The sequence below is a fragment of the Lingula anatina genome, chromosome 3 (assembly GCF_051362555.1).
Source record: "Lingula anatina isolate TDL-2025a chromosome 3, LinAna3.0, whole genome shotgun sequence".
Classification (NCBI taxonomy): domain Eukaryota; kingdom Metazoa; phylum Brachiopoda; class Lingulata; order Lingulida; family Lingulidae; genus Lingula; species Lingula anatina.
In genome coordinates this window covers 10,582,730-10,597,538 of record NC_141769.1, presented here as the reverse complement: position 1 = coordinate 10,597,538, position 14,809 = coordinate 10,582,730, and the positions used below count along the sequence as shown (strand labels likewise).

Below are 14,809 nucleotides of genomic sequence, written 5' to 3'. Positions count from 1 at the left end.
ACTTGGATATTTCAGCCAGCTGCGCTGAGTGTAAATTTTACTTTTTTTAGGTGAAGAAGAATTTGGAACATTTGAGAAAGAAGGTTGAAAAGCACTTATGTGAAGAAGAGAACTTATTTCAGGTAAAAAATTTGGACATAATTGAAAATTTATAGTCAAATATAATGGATTATAAACAGGCCAGTTGTGGAAAAAACTATCAATCAGTTCAAAATTATAGTCAAGTAGCTAGAAAAGGTCATTCATATAAAAAAATTTACATTTTTTGTCCTCATTAAGAATAATCACATTAATGTTTTATCAATCCAGGTTGTATGGCATTCAATGCAGGATGAGTTTCTCAAGCAGTACAAACATTTTGAACACCTGATTGCCAAGTGTTACCCAGCGTCTAACATCACCCTGGAGTTTAGTGTGGAAGACATTCTGCAGTTCTTCACAGATATTGCACAGGCTTAGATATATGAACACACGTCTACTCATCATTAATAGAAGTATGTTGGTTATGCCAGGTTTTTATTGTTCATTGTTGACAATACACTGCAGTTTTCTTTGCTAAGACATTGAACAGGTTTAGTCACTTCAGAAGACTGAAGATATTATACAGAAACTAGCCTTTGAATGAACAGTGTATTCATACCCACGAACATACTTGGAGAAATTTCAAATTTTGGGAAACACTTTAAAGTTCACAACAATTGGAAATTTATACACAGTGTGCACATTTGTAGCAGATCAACAACTAGGTGACATTCTTGCCACCAAGAGTTGACAGATGGTTAAAATATCTTATGTAAGAGCATTTCCTGTCAAATATTACTCCAGCTTCAGGACTATTTACTTTCTGTAAACTCTCTTGTGTAAAAGCCCAGCTTTCAGTCTTAGGCAACTTGATTTAAATCATCACAAACTGAAGATCTACATGTACATGTATCGGTGTCTTATCGTGCAATTATGATAATAACAATGGTGCTATGTTTTGCTGCATGTGTCCATTTCAACACATGGTTGAAATTGAAAATTTAAAGAGCATTTTAAATGATCATAAAATATCTATGTAGTACAATGAATATGTATTGCTGTAAAACGTGAAGTCATTGGTTAAATAAAGAAATTGATGCAAAATGAAATTCCTAGTCTAATTCATAAATTGTTGAGTTTTTTTTAAGCACTTTAGTCTCTCATTTTTTTGGAAATGTGAAGGGCTGAGTGAGAGAGTGACATAATGCATCAGTCGTATTGTTTGTCATGTCAAAAAAAAAAACTTCTACAATAATTATATGGCAATTATTAAAGTTATCAACAAATAAATATGAAACATAAAATGACTATCATTGGTACATCATATGAATTGGGCAAGTACTTAATGAACATGCTTCCATGAGGGCCATATCTTAAAACACAATTGTTTACTTTTAGATTAATTACTAATATCATTATTATTATATATCACTATACACTTCAATAAGTTATCAGTTGCATTTTATGCTGAGTTGATAAATTAAGAGAAAATGAAGCACTTAAGGCTACAACTGTACAAGCTGCCTTCTTTCCTTAATTATTTATATATTAAATATCCTTACCATTTAACAGAAAGATTAGAACATGAATATCCAATTTAATTTTCAAAACACGGGTTTTGACAAATGAAGAACTATTCTCTTCCATCATTTTAAATCAACATTTTTCACCTACTATTCCATAGTAAGAGTAATAAATAACAGACAAAATTATCAGCCTTAATTACTCTTCAGTTTATGTGGATATTGCCTCTTTATCATCAGTGAGCAAAGAACCCGCTAAAAATGGCATGAAGGGAAGAGTACATGTATCTATATCTTCAAGATAACAGATTTAAGATTCAGTGATTGAAGAAAAAAACTATGTATCCTGTCCCTGAAAACTGTTACTCCTACTCGGCAGCTGTGGAGAGCTGAAACTGATATCTGCTGCTGTGAAGCGACTGTTTGGAGTCGATACATGTCCAGCAGTAAATGCCTTGGCTGGTGCTGATTGGCTGAGAAAGTCCAATCTTCTAGCTCTTGATGGACTGGGCCACCTAAAGTGAGAGAAAAACCATGGCATGATAAACATTTATGCATTTTTTATGAGCTGAAGACTTCTTAAACACCAGTGCGCTGCTTCACGAGCAGAGATCACAATCTATGTTTTTTGTTGAAATCGCTGACCCAATTATGTATAAATCTACACCCCCCCCCCCCAAAAAAAAAAAAAAAAAAAAACACGTCAAGATTACCTTTCTTTCACATCATCATCAAATGACTGCACAAGTTTCTTCCACTTTAGTACATGTGGAAAGTCTCTTCTCTTTATCACAGCATTTTGAATAGCCCTGTAAACATCCATGTCTTCCTTTGTTGGACGAACTCTAAAAATACAAAAAATAGGTGATAATAAAATGCAGTTTTTACAAATGCTGCACTCCTTCGTCAAAACCACTTCCTTCAAAAAGTCTAATGAATTTTTTTCAATTCATTTTTGATAACAAGTAATTGAAAAGTAATCCAATCATTGCAATGACAGAATATGACAGCAGCAACTCTTTACATGAACAAAGCACGCCCGAATTGCCACTTAAAATACTTTCCTGAGGAAATCCCAAAAAAAGAAACACATCTCTGGTTAGACAGAAACTTCAATTTCCCCCAAATTTTGATATTAATGTTGACCATACTAGGAAAAATTTGAATAAGAACATTTAAAGACATGAAGGAAGACCGAAAGAGACCTACCCATGTATAAAAACAGGTCTTGCAGCACTGTATAAATCAGGAGAGTCACTATCACTATCTGATTGGTCCAAATCCTTCACATCCTCTTCCTCCTCCACGTTCCTTTCTCCATCCTCAACATTATCATCTGAAGGTGGTGGTGGTGGTGCAGACTTTCTCCTCAAAAATCCCGGGACAGGGATATAACTAGTCATGCTCCACAAAGCACCAAAAAGTTTAGAAACCTTTGATGGATTGGAAGGAGAAACCTGACCACTTTCCGAAATCTCAGTCGTTGCGAAAGACTCTCCTCTTGCTTCATTTTTACTAGCTACTGTGATCTTTGAATCATCTTTCAAGTTTTCCTTCTCCTCTAGATTTGTAAATATAGATTTGGAATCATTTGAGCTGGTTATTTTCACAGCAGGTGACGCTGAAAAATTATTTTGAGTAGAATATCTTCCAGAGTTATCAGAGCTATAACTCAAGTCCAAGTTTATTCTGGAAAATTTCTCAGTCATAGAGTTCAGAGCCCTTTCATACTCTGCTGAATCATTGAGAACATGTTTAGATTTCCCTTTACCCATGTCACCATCAACAACATCCATTTCATTTTTCAAGTCTTGTTTATCAGCTGCAAATAGATTGACACTTATTCCATCAAGATCTGGTCTTGCACTTCGATCAACCAAACCATCTCGCTGTAGGGATTTACTACCAACAGGCGACCACGCTGCAGAGGAGTCATTTAAACTCATCTCACTGGTCAGTTCCATCAAGGCATCAACATCATCTGGTATTTGCTCAGATTTCTTGCTAAGATACTCCTCTAGCAATCTTAAGCCTTCTGGTGAAGAAATATTCACATTCTTATCAAGGAAATTCCAATATTCAGTCCATGGTACTCCAAGCTCTATAGCTAGGTCTCTAAAATGCCAAACAAATGTCATTTATTGGGGTTTTTTCGAAGAGGTTCAATCAAAATGGTAAAACTATCCATCTAAAGTGAACTAAAACCATTTTATGTAAGATCTTATTGAAAAATGCATTGAAAATCTTTGTCTACAGTAATTTTTGTCCTTAGAAATATCAAAATATTTTGTAAAATACCGGGTAGTCCCACAATCCTAAATAATATGAAGACGCATTCATTATCTTACAACTATTAGTGTATCTAGCTGTGGCCAAGGCTCTGAGAGACACACATGCCAAGTGAAAAAATTTACAAACAGTACTGCTTTACATTTCACGAAGAATGAATTCTAATAGTAGCTATTTTTTTGTAGAAAAATTGAAATTTGTCACCTCCCAATCCTCTCCATTCCCTTATCACCATCACCCCGCTTAATCTGAAAATATTTTTTCCTTCCACCTGATGAAGGGGTGCTCCATTTTCTTCTAAAAAGTTCTGCCTAAATTAAAGAAAAACCTTCAATAAATAGTATAAACAACAGTTACACTGCAAAACAACTGAAATGACTATGGACTCAACAATGTATTCATTTTTTCCTATTAGTAATACTCATAACTGAACAAGATATTTACTTTTCCAACAGATTCTAACTATGCCTGTAAGTCTTATAGAAAACCTGACCCAACTTAATATGACAATATTACATCTATACAATTTTCCCCTGCACACTTGCATATGCAGTTATGCACCAGTTGAGCTACACAAAAACATTTTCATCTCCATTAGAAAATAATTCCGCTGTGAATTTGACTAAAAAATTGATTTTGCTTATATGATCCACTGAAAGAACAAAAGTCATCCTGACCGGCAACATAAACTGTTCTTTTAAAAATCCCAAATCACACAACACCACCAAGAACCATACCTTGTTTGACAGCATAGGTCCAGCATAGGCCTTGACTTCCAGCTTAGGATCTCTGGGACTGCCATGTCTGCCATGTTCAGGTGTGCCAGGAACATGGACAAAGTCAGTGTGGTCAGGTGACCAGGGTTCACCAATGGTTGGTGGCAAGGTGTTGTCTGCAGAGCGCAAGAGAGGGACGTAATAATGATCTGGAAAGATAAAATTTTGTTTATAAGATTCCTTTCAAGAAATATAAGATAACAGGGATACAGCAGTATTGCTTCAAGTATCAAATAATAAATGTGGCCTTGATGTAACATTTGAAGATTAACAAAATGTTATTAATCTTTTAATGTTGATTTTGTTTCAATATAATTATCAAATCATTTTCAATTTTATTACCATATCTCAGGAGAATAAAGAGGTGATAGAGGTTGGAGAAAGAGGGAAGCATGGAGTTTATCATTAAAAAATAAAGATTGTATTTTAAGTAATGAAATAATTCTCTTACCTTGCAATAATTCCTCAATGTTTGCTCTAGCTTCCTTTTCTTTTGATTTATCTTTTATTCTCGAGCATACCACCTACAATGATACAGAAAAAAAAGACCCTATGTGAGAGCAAAAAAAAAGTCAAAAGAATTACAACAGCCAATAATTTGATTAATAACGATGATGTCTGGCAGGAACAAACAAACAAAAAAATCCCTTTATACACTACCATTAAGACATCAAATGCAATATTCTCCTGAACAACTGTATTTAATAAAACCAAAACTTATCAGATAATTTTTGAAATTCAAAGTTAACCAATTCTTTTTAGCATTAAATACAGACATACGTCTACTGGCAATTCTCCATATTTGTTCCTCATGTTTTTCAATAACTTAGGATGAGATGTCAAAATTTCCACAATTTCCACATGTCCAAATTTGCAGGCAAAATGAAGTGGTGTTTCACAGACCTGGGACAAAGAATGAAATCTAAAGTAAGAATTGTGCTGCATTGATTTGTCTATCCATTTTTTATTTATAGGAAAATTGTAATTAAAATTCATATTTGAATAAGTAACCTTTGCATACTTACATCATTTATGTAGCCCACATACATGAACATATAAACAAAAAACCAAAAATGTTGATAAACCTGCTAATGAGTATCGGAAATATGCATAACATTGATTAATGTAACCAATTTTCTTAAACTGAATTCAAAAGTTCAAAAAGGAACTTCTTTGGATGACCTAACTTACTCCCTTATCTGGTGTATTCAGGTACAAGTCTACCAAAAAGTCTATTCTGGAATTTCTTGTTTCTTCTGTGTCATTTGTATACAGTAATTTTATGAAAGCAGGATCTTCCAAAGTGTCCAATAGGAGGCGACACATGTCTGGTCTGTTCCTCATAGCACATACATGTAAGCCATTGTATCTAAATCCCTCCTAACACAAATAGAAAAAGAAAGATTAGTGTAAAAAGTCTTCTTGACATTTTTGATCATTTTCTAATACTTTCATTCCAGACAACATTTTATTCATTTGGCTTAAAGGGACAAAAAATAGGATTAAAAACGCCTTTTTAGTGCATGGATTGCTTCTTTTTTAACTTATCTGAGAACAATTGCTATGGGTAAAGCATAAAATGGCAGGTAAATGGCCTTAATCAATATCGAAAAAAAGAATCATATTCACCGTCCACTTTCGAACCCCGGGCGTCAGCCATCTTGACACAGTTTGAAATAACGCGGCTTCTCGACTCAGATACGAGATGTAAACAATGCAGACAGCATGTCGTTTCGAAGGTGAGCGTGGACGTGAAGGAGAAGAGGAATTGCTCACCGAATCTTTGCAGGTAAGCGAGTTATATTTACCAAAAGTACTTTAAAATGGGAAGATGGCAGTGGAAATCAAAATGTCTGGCAGAGGAAGTTAAAAAGCGTAGATAACTGCTAATAATTAACGTTTCCTCGGGTAACGCACTCGCAGCCAAATCACTCGCACTGGGTACGTAGTACTAGTTATATGAAGCGAGATAGTGCACTTTACCCCTGAGGTGTATAGTTCTGTAAAGCAGGAGGAATACCCTTTTCTGCTCAATGTGGTCATCTACCAGTACTTACAGACTAACCTCACACCATATTCTCGCAGGGGAATCCCATGAGATATACAATGTAACTCGAGTACTAGTGGGGTTAGAGGGTGTTCTTTGTACGGCACGTAACTACGTTAGCTTATTTGTAAATTTAATAATATTGTCAATGAATATGATTATAAGGAATGATTTTTTAGCCTTTCAGAGGAGGAATTGGGTGATACACCCCTTCAAGCACGAGTGAAGAGATCAGGTATGTTAATAATTTTAGCAGTATAACATGGGCGGATCCAGGATTATTTGAAAGGGGGGGGGGGGGGGTCCGCGGATGCAAAGCCGACCTCCCCTAGTTGGCGTGGGGTCTTGGGCCTGCTTAAAACTTTGGTATTTTAGAGGGTGAACAGTGCCATTTGGTACGGTTTAGCACTTTACTGTAGTAAATTAGCTAGTCAAAATTCTAATTCCAAGTGGGGAATATTAGTGTGATTTTTTTACATCAGTTCTTTGAAACCATGTGTGATTATGTTATTTCTTCTTGTGGCCTTTATGATTTAATGCAGCTGCAGATATTTAAATTTAATTTTTTTTTTTGCCATAATCAGACTTGCTTCTTTATAATAAGCTGGTTATCATGTAGTGATCATGCCCTCTAATTTGTTGATTTTTGTTAAAGAATAGTGCTGTTATGATAATATCAATACATTTTTTTCTTTATAACCATTTTATGTAATTTTACTATTACAGTGCCTCAAGTTATGTCTGGAAAACTCATACCAGGAAGCACTCCAATCTTACAATACTGCATCACTTCAATGTCGGTGTGACAAGTTGTGTAAAAGACTGCTACAAAAAATTTGCAGCGATGACCACATGATCCACCACCTTTTACCAAAACCGAGTGAACAGTTTTATATTATAATGCCCATGTACATGTATTTAAAGTGACAAGACTGAGATCAGCGAGAGCCTCAAGGCCTTTATTTTCTGTGCATTGTCAACTCTTCAATAATTTTATAATTTTGTCAAATACATCCAAAGATTCAATTCTAATGCAATACTTGAAAACTTTTTTAGAATATATTTTAATGTCGAACATGTTTTTCTAAGAACTAGCCCTTTAGTAAATTAACATGTACTATCCAACTGTTATTATTAATTAACATATTGTTATGTACAAAGCATAAGCTGCAGTATCAATGAAGCATTAACTGGGTAGAGATTATGAATGAAATAAAAGTTTAAATATTGAAACATCTTTTATTTATATTTGGCAAAAATACAAGAATAAACAAAGTTTGCTACATAAGTTTGGAATTTGGCCAAATCATCTTTATTATTACCTGTCACAGGTAATGAATAAGACATACACAGATTCTGTAAGCTAGAATGCATAATTATTTTCAAACTCATTAATGCCATCTTCATAAATAAGCCTTCTATTCAAGCATTCACAAACTTTCACATTGTGCAGTACACATTATAGTATGATAACATTTTTGAGAGAGACTTATTAATAGCCAGGCTATCATGTTAAGAGTCTGATGTACATGCAGACCGATGAGGATTGCAGATCAACAAATTATCCCCCTCTCTGTCAGTGTATTGACTCATGTGAGCTGTCTCCATGCAAAGGGATGTGTCATAAGAAAGGACCAACCCAACTTACACAAACATAAATTGTTTCATCAGTAAGATATTCACACATACTTTTCCAAGATGTGCAGGGAATAAATAGAAAGGTATAAATATTTCTTTAAAAAATACAGGCATAGCTTCCCTGCATGAATTCTAAATAATGGCTGAGTGGAGAATTGAATACAGGCACAAGTGTTCACTCAAACCATTTTTGTAGGTCTTAAAAGAAATGACATGCAGTCATTTGCCAAATACAGAATTTTATGCTGTAACAAAGTCACAAAACTGCAACTGGTGATCTTACAAAATCTAACAACACACTGGTTTAAAATCAAGTTGAAATCACAATATGCCACCAGTACCATATTCCATAATACATTTGATGTCATTTAGATTTAAGAAGTAAATGCTGGACCAAAATGGTTTATTCTCAATATCAGGCATATGACTTAGGTTTGGGAGGAAAGACCACCTTGATTTCCAATCTGTCTGCATTATAGCATACATGTAAGTGCTAGATGGTTTGAAGTCAGCAGATTATGCTTTGTCACATTGGCAAGATGAGTTCACTGAATATATCCTGTAAGCAGCACTCGAAAGTCAGGAAAAGTCTCTCACTATCCAACTCGTCCTCGCTTTGGACCCTCAAGAAAAGTTAATCTTTTTTTGGTGGAGAGCCATGGAGTTCCTCTTCCATGTAAAAAACTCTTCTTCAGGACATCATACTGGCAGTTGCTCATAACCTTTAGGTCTAAAAAAGCAAATCAAAATAATAATAATAATAATTTATTAAGATTGCAACCCAGTGGGTTGAAGTTGTACATAGTGTTAAGAAAATTATAATGAAAATAAAGTGAATATTTGCTTAAATAAAACTGAGTTAAAAGACTGCTAATTGAACTTTAAAATTATTGTACTTAGGATAAAAGACAACATAATACTATAGGAAATTTAAAAGTGCATACGGAATAAAACAGCATCAGAATCTGTCGGTCTTAAATTGTGGCACTTTGTTACTATTGTTTGATCTTAAAAGACGATTGGATTGATCAATAAAGATGTGATTTAGTTTTTCAGAGGATTCAGTTATTTTGTAAAAGAAAGTTTTGCACAGATCTCTTCGTTTATCTAAAGTACACATATGCCAGGTTCAGGGTTTCATCATAGTATAGGTCAGGGAAAATAATCTTCAAAGCACGAGTTTGGTCAGTCTCTTAGAGTTTGCATTGCTCTATAATTAGTCCTGGATGCCACACAGGGCAGGCATATTCTAGAATTGAGTGCACAATACTTTGGTAAAGCTTAGCTCGTTTCAGTTGACGGAGGAAATAGAGTCTTGCATTATGTTTACATTATGTGTCGCCAATTTTGGAAAAAATCGATAAAAGAGAAATCATGCACCTAATATATGAGGAGTGAATATCAGCTTATTAAAATTCTGCTTACTCTAAAGACATGTTTTAGTCCCATGTTGGATCATCAGGATCCTTTAATTCCCTCTTCTTCAGCATCTTCCTCCTCTTCCATCTGCACTTCTTCCAGTTCAGGCATACCATAGGAAAAAGTTACCTTGATACTGCAACCAAAAAAAAAAATAATGAAACTGTTAACATGCCTAAGAAATGAATCTGAGGAAATGTGAAAAAACGGCATTTCTTTGAAATAATGGCCCGATTAAGCTGATTTTTGAACTCAACCTGCGTTTTAGCAGGGATGACCACTCCTGTGAGTTTCATGACAATTGGCCCATCTGTTTTTCTTATATTGTGTTTACAGTGTTGCATATATGCTGAAAAATGAAAAAACAGCATAACTACTAAAACAGTGGCCCGATCATGCTGATTTTCGAACTTGACCTGCGTTTTCATAAGACTGATTACTCCTGTGAGTTTCATGACAACAGGCCTAACGGTTTTCCTTAAAATGTGTTTACAGGGTTGCATATATGCTGAAAAAAGTGAAAAAACAGCATAACTTCCCTTAAAATGGCCCGATCATGCTGATTTTCGAACTTGACCTGCGTTTTATGAATATTCATCAGCTCTGTAAACATACAGCCAAAAAGTAAAACTGCCTTCCACTTATCATGTTTACAATGAAAGTGCACGGCGGCAGCGCCGGCGACAGTGACGACGGCGACGGCAATATGTACAGACACATCTGTACATATTTACTGTACTGTTTGAGAACAGTAAGTGACATTGTTTTTCTTAAATGGTCATCATGGGAGCAGTGCCCAAAATAGTTTTTTTTTTCAAATTTTGATGCAATATTACATTATGTTTAACAGCATAATGACCATCAATTTTAATAATAAAATATTAGTATCATGGATATTCAGAAAATGTGACTAGCAAAGGTCTTCAGGCCCATATGGAACTTCAAAGTCACAACTTGAAAATGCCAAAATGTAAACAAGACAGCACTGTTCTGAAATGTTTTTTTTTTCCATTTTTAACAATTTTTTAAACATAAAACAAAATTAACAGGTTATTGCCATCTTTATATGATCAACTAAGAAAATTGATGAGATGGGAAAAATATAAATACAACAGTGTTAAATGTCCAATTTCCTCCATTCTGAGATTCTAAACATAGTGAATGATTGCATCTGACAAACTGCAATGATATGAGTTTATTTCCATTTTTGAAACTTTATTACACAATACATGATAACAAGTTTACCATCAGTTTTACATAATCAACTAATAATGTTGTAAAGATACAGGAAATGTCAACCAAACACTTAAACATGTCTTATTAGTTAAATAATGAGACTGTTAACATGCCTAAGAATTGAATCTGAGGAAATGTGAAACAAGACAGCACTGTTCTGACATGGGTTTATTTCCATTTTTAACACTTTTTTTAACATAAAATAAACAGTTTACTGCAATTTTTATATGATCAACTAAGAAAATTGATGAGATGGGGAAAATATCAATAGAATAGTGTTAAATGTCTAATTTTCTCCATTCTGAGATTCTGAACATAGTGAATGAATAAATCTGACAAACTGCAATGATATGGGTTTATTTCCATTTTTGACACTTTATTACACAATACACGATAACAAGTTTACCATCATTTTTACAAAATCAACTAAAAATGTTGTAAAGATGCAGGAAATGTCAAACAAACACTTTTACGTATCTTATTAGTTCAATAATGAGACTGTTAACATGCCTAAGAGTTGAATCTGAGGAAATGTGAAAAAACAGCATAACTTCTAAAATAATGCCCTGATTATGCTGATTTTCGAACTCGACCTCCATTTTAGTAAGATTGACCACTACTGTGAGTTTCATGACAACAGGCCTAACGGTTTTCCTTAAAATGTGTTTACAGGGTTGCATATATGCCGAAAAAAGTGAAAAAACAGCATAACTTCCCTTAAAATGGCCCGATCATGCTGATTTTCGAACTTGACCTGCGTTTTATGAATATTCATCAGCTCTGTAAATATTAAGCCAAAAAGTGAAACTGCCTTCCACTTATCGTGTTTACAAGGAAAGTGCACGGCACCGGCGACGGCATCGGCATCGGCATCGGCGACGACAGACGCAGGTGATGGCAATATGTACAGACACATCTGTGTCTGTACATAAAAAGCAACAGTACATAAAATAAGATAATCGAGTTTGAGAAAAATTATGTAAAAACATAACTGAAATAAGTATAAAACTCAACTGAAATAAGTATAAATGCCATTTTTCTCAATATGATCACCTTAAATTATCTAGACTGTCATCTTCAACTGCACTAGTATTAACTACAACTTAATTTTGAAGTTTCTTGATCACTTCATATTGGTTTAATCTCCGAAATACTGGTTGGAAGTTAAAATTGTATGATCTAAATTATTACTCTGGACTATTTAATACATTAGAGAGATGTACCAAACATAAACATGCAATATCCCCTTTCTGATTTATTTATTTTTAATGTAAAAAGGAGACAAATTGTCTTTAAAATATAAAATCAAAATACTACTATTTATTTTCACTTATAGTTGACATGCCATTTAACATTGGGTTAAACTTAGATACAATAACAGTTTCTGCACATTCATTTTGGGATTTAGATGCCTAAAGAAATAGCATCTTTGTCATATGTCTTAATTACTGTGGTATGCCTAGATGTTAGAGGCACAAGAAATGTGCCCTCGGTAAGTCAAAAATTCGCCCTGGTCATTGTAATGTATATGTAATGAGACTAGTATCTCCCACCATGTCCGTTTTTATTTAAACTTTCTTTGCTCTATAAACTAACCCAAACCCTGTCAGAGTCGACATATGAGCAACACTTGCAATTTCTGTCATCGATACCACTCATATTAGTTACAATTTCATGGCATATTTTGACAGACGAGCCTGACAATCGTTAAGATATACAACGAACACACGTAAATAAACATAAATCTCTGTGCTTAATAAATATTTTCACTGGTGTCTTATCTCAAAGATTATTGTAAATGGTACTCACAAATCCAGTAAATACTTCGCGGCCAGGCCATTCTTCGTATCCATTCACCCAAGCAGGTTTTCATCTGCCTTCTTCCTCGCCGGTGTTTATTGTTTGCCTGTCGTACATTTGCTGATACACTGTTTTACGCATGTTTTTTGTAAAGGCTGTTTCTTTTTTCTTTTTGTTATCTGTCTTCGCTTCTTCGAAGGACTCCCAGCATAACTGAGCCTCCTGTTTCACGTTGTCCTTTCCCGGCAGCTTGAACTGGTTTTAACTAGGTCGCAATACGAGAATCTCGCGAGATCCGGAAGTCTAGAGAGCTCAATTATGAAAATGGAGGTGGTTGTTGGTAAACCTCCGCTTAAGCGGAGGTTTTCTTTTTATTGTATTTTCCAAAAATGTTACAGAGCGATGGCGAGTGCCGGGAATGATAGATTAAAGGTTGGTAAATCGCGGAAAAGTAGTGTTAACCTCGGGATAAATCAGGATAAATCAATTTTGGCGCGAAAATCCTCTTTTGTGTCCTTTTAAGCCTTGCAAAACTTTTATCTTTATTATAATATAAATGTTTCTCAATTTATTCCAGACCATGTTATTTATCTTTTTATGTTACATCAAGGCCACATTTATCATTTGATACTTGAAGCAATACTGGTGCATCCCTGTTATCTTATATTTCTTAAAATGAATCTTATAGACATACCATTCAAAGCATAAAAATGGAAATATCATACACAGGCGAATGATGCTATTTCTTACTTGTAATATGGCAGGTGTGTCCCCACTACTTATAAGATATCTTGGATTACTCCAGACTAGGTTTTCAAAAGTGTCTCTGTTATCAGTTTCAATGGCTTTCCTAAGCTTGACCAAGTCCTGAGTCTTAGGGGCTTTAAAAGGCAGAGACTCTGTGATGGTTCCTGTACCCGTTTCTCCAGCAACAGTGTCTGGTGATCCCTGAGACAAAGATGGTGATAGTATTCATATTCTTTTGGTTAACTGGGCATACTTTTTTCATTTTAATAGAAGATTATACTTTCCAGATTTAGGAATTTAAGCAACTGAATAAAAATGAAATAATAAACAACCATTTCTTTTTTTAATAATCACAATTTCTTTCAGCCTCTGGTTGACAGAATCAAGAGTAATTGGTGACATTTGAATAAATGACCTGAAAATACCTGGGGCAAGGCTGTTTGTTTGGCAGCAGGGGACTGTGAAAAGTCTGCCACTTGCTGAGCAAAATTATTTGCTTCTTCTTGGTTCTTGAAAGCCTTAAATCTTGCTCCTTTGAATTTCTTAGCAAATTTCAGTGCCTCAATCTTATCAGTGAAAACTGCTTCTTTTACTGAAAATATGGAAAATATGTATTAATTAAGTTCAAGTGATGTTCTGTGTATGTATATATATATGACATACAAGGGCATGTGGAGGATATCTAAAAATATTATAGGAGTAATAGAGTAATTCATTTGGATTTATATGCCCCCAATTTTTCTTTTTCAGGATTGAGTGTTGCTAATTTTTTATTAAGTGAGCTTCACTGCATTCTCCATTTTAAAATTGAGCTCATATACAAATAGGAAAATAATCGAATTACATACGATATACCACACCTTCCTCATTAGTCAGATCAGCATCAGACGGTAGACTGACGCCGTAATAAAAAGCAGGTGCTTCTTTCTTCCCTTCATCCATCTTTCCATCATTTTGGTCCTCCGATCTACATGTACTCTGGCTTGCAACGGTGCTACTGGGCACACTGTCGACGCTATTTGACGAGACTTTACCATAGTTCATGTTTACCTCTCTCTCTGTTTGTCCTTCGGGGGTTAATAGCCCCTTCTTTTTTGCAACCAAATTTATGAGCTTATTTTCCCAAAGTGGACGTGTTGTTGACAAAATTGGACCAGCTTGGATGCCAGATTTCTGCAACTCAGAGAGAAGGCTTTCATCGCTTAGCTGCTTGATGCTTGATTTTAGCTCCTCCATCCTCAGGAAACCATCCAATTTACTTACAATGTATCCCCGTCTGCCTACAAAATGCATGTCTCTGTCTGTGTGTCCCG

General features: G+C 34.8%; 2 protein-coding genes and 2 long non-coding RNA genes across 7 annotated transcripts in view; 2 read left to right on the top strand and 2 right to left on the bottom strand.

Moving 5' to 3' along the window:
- The window catches only part of LOC106164258 (exocyst complex component 1), a 16,367-nt gene extending 15,237 nt beyond the window's left edge, over positions 1–1,130 (top strand). For all 3 annotated transcript variants that reach the window (XM_087007396.1, XM_087007394.1, XM_087007393.1), the window contains 2 exons: positions 51–122; positions 310–1,130. In XM_087007396.1, the coding sequence (XP_086863522.1) occupies positions 51–122; positions 310–459 (222 nt within the window). In that variant the 3' untranslated portion in view covers positions 460–1,130. The remainder of the gene's footprint in view (positions 1–50; positions 123–309) is intronic.
- LOC106164257 (ankyrin repeat and LEM domain-containing protein 2-like) lies at positions 307–14,782 on the bottom strand. 2 transcript variants are annotated; one of them, XM_087007397.1, is made up of 11 exons: positions 14,345–14,782; positions 13,922–14,088; positions 13,500–13,697; positions 5,801–5,989; positions 5,390–5,512; positions 5,061–5,133; positions 4,571–4,758; positions 4,038–4,144; positions 2,754–3,659; positions 2,258–2,389; positions 307–2,059 (listed from the first exon to the last, which is right to left on the bottom strand). In XM_087007397.1, exons 1-11 carry the CDS (start codon positions 14,730–14,732, stop codon positions 1,882–1,884), a joined length of 2,649 nt encoding a protein of 882 aa, XP_086863523.1. In that variant the 5' UTR covers positions 14,733–14,782; the 3' UTR covers positions 307–1,881. The 2 variants fall into 2 exon arrangements, with proteins under 2 accessions (XP_086863523.1, XP_086863524.1); XM_087007398.1 differs by having other exon boundaries at positions 14,357–14,782.
- Positions 6,133–7,889, top strand: LOC147762900 (uncharacterized). Its single transcript, XR_015333309.1, has 3 exons — positions 6,133–6,398; positions 6,836–6,891; positions 7,383–7,889. It is a non-coding gene; the product is annotated as an uncharacterized LOC147762900 (long non-coding RNA).
- LOC147762899 (uncharacterized) lies at positions 7,595–13,287 on the bottom strand. The gene is made up of 3 exons (XR_015333310.1): positions 12,759–13,287; positions 9,720–9,849; positions 7,595–9,024 (listed from the first exon to the last, which is right to left on the bottom strand). It is a non-coding gene; the product is annotated as an uncharacterized LOC147762899 (long non-coding RNA).
- Positions 14,783–14,809: the final 27 nt, after the last annotated feature.

Bases quoted from the DNA above. Each gene is read 5' to 3' on its own strand.
- LOC106164257 (XM_087007397.1), bottom strand. From the start codon at position 14,732: ATGGAGGAGCTAAAATCAAGCATCAAGCAGCTAAGCGATGAAAGCCTT. The intron at 14,089-14,344 runs GTATGTAATTCG...CCATATTTTCAG, and splicing joins TGAGGAAGGTGTGGTATATC to TAAAAGAAGCAGTTTTCACT. The intron at 5,990-13,499 runs GTAAGAAATAGC...TATTTGTGTTAG, and splicing joins ACACACCTGCCATATTACAA to GAGGGATTTAGATACAATGG.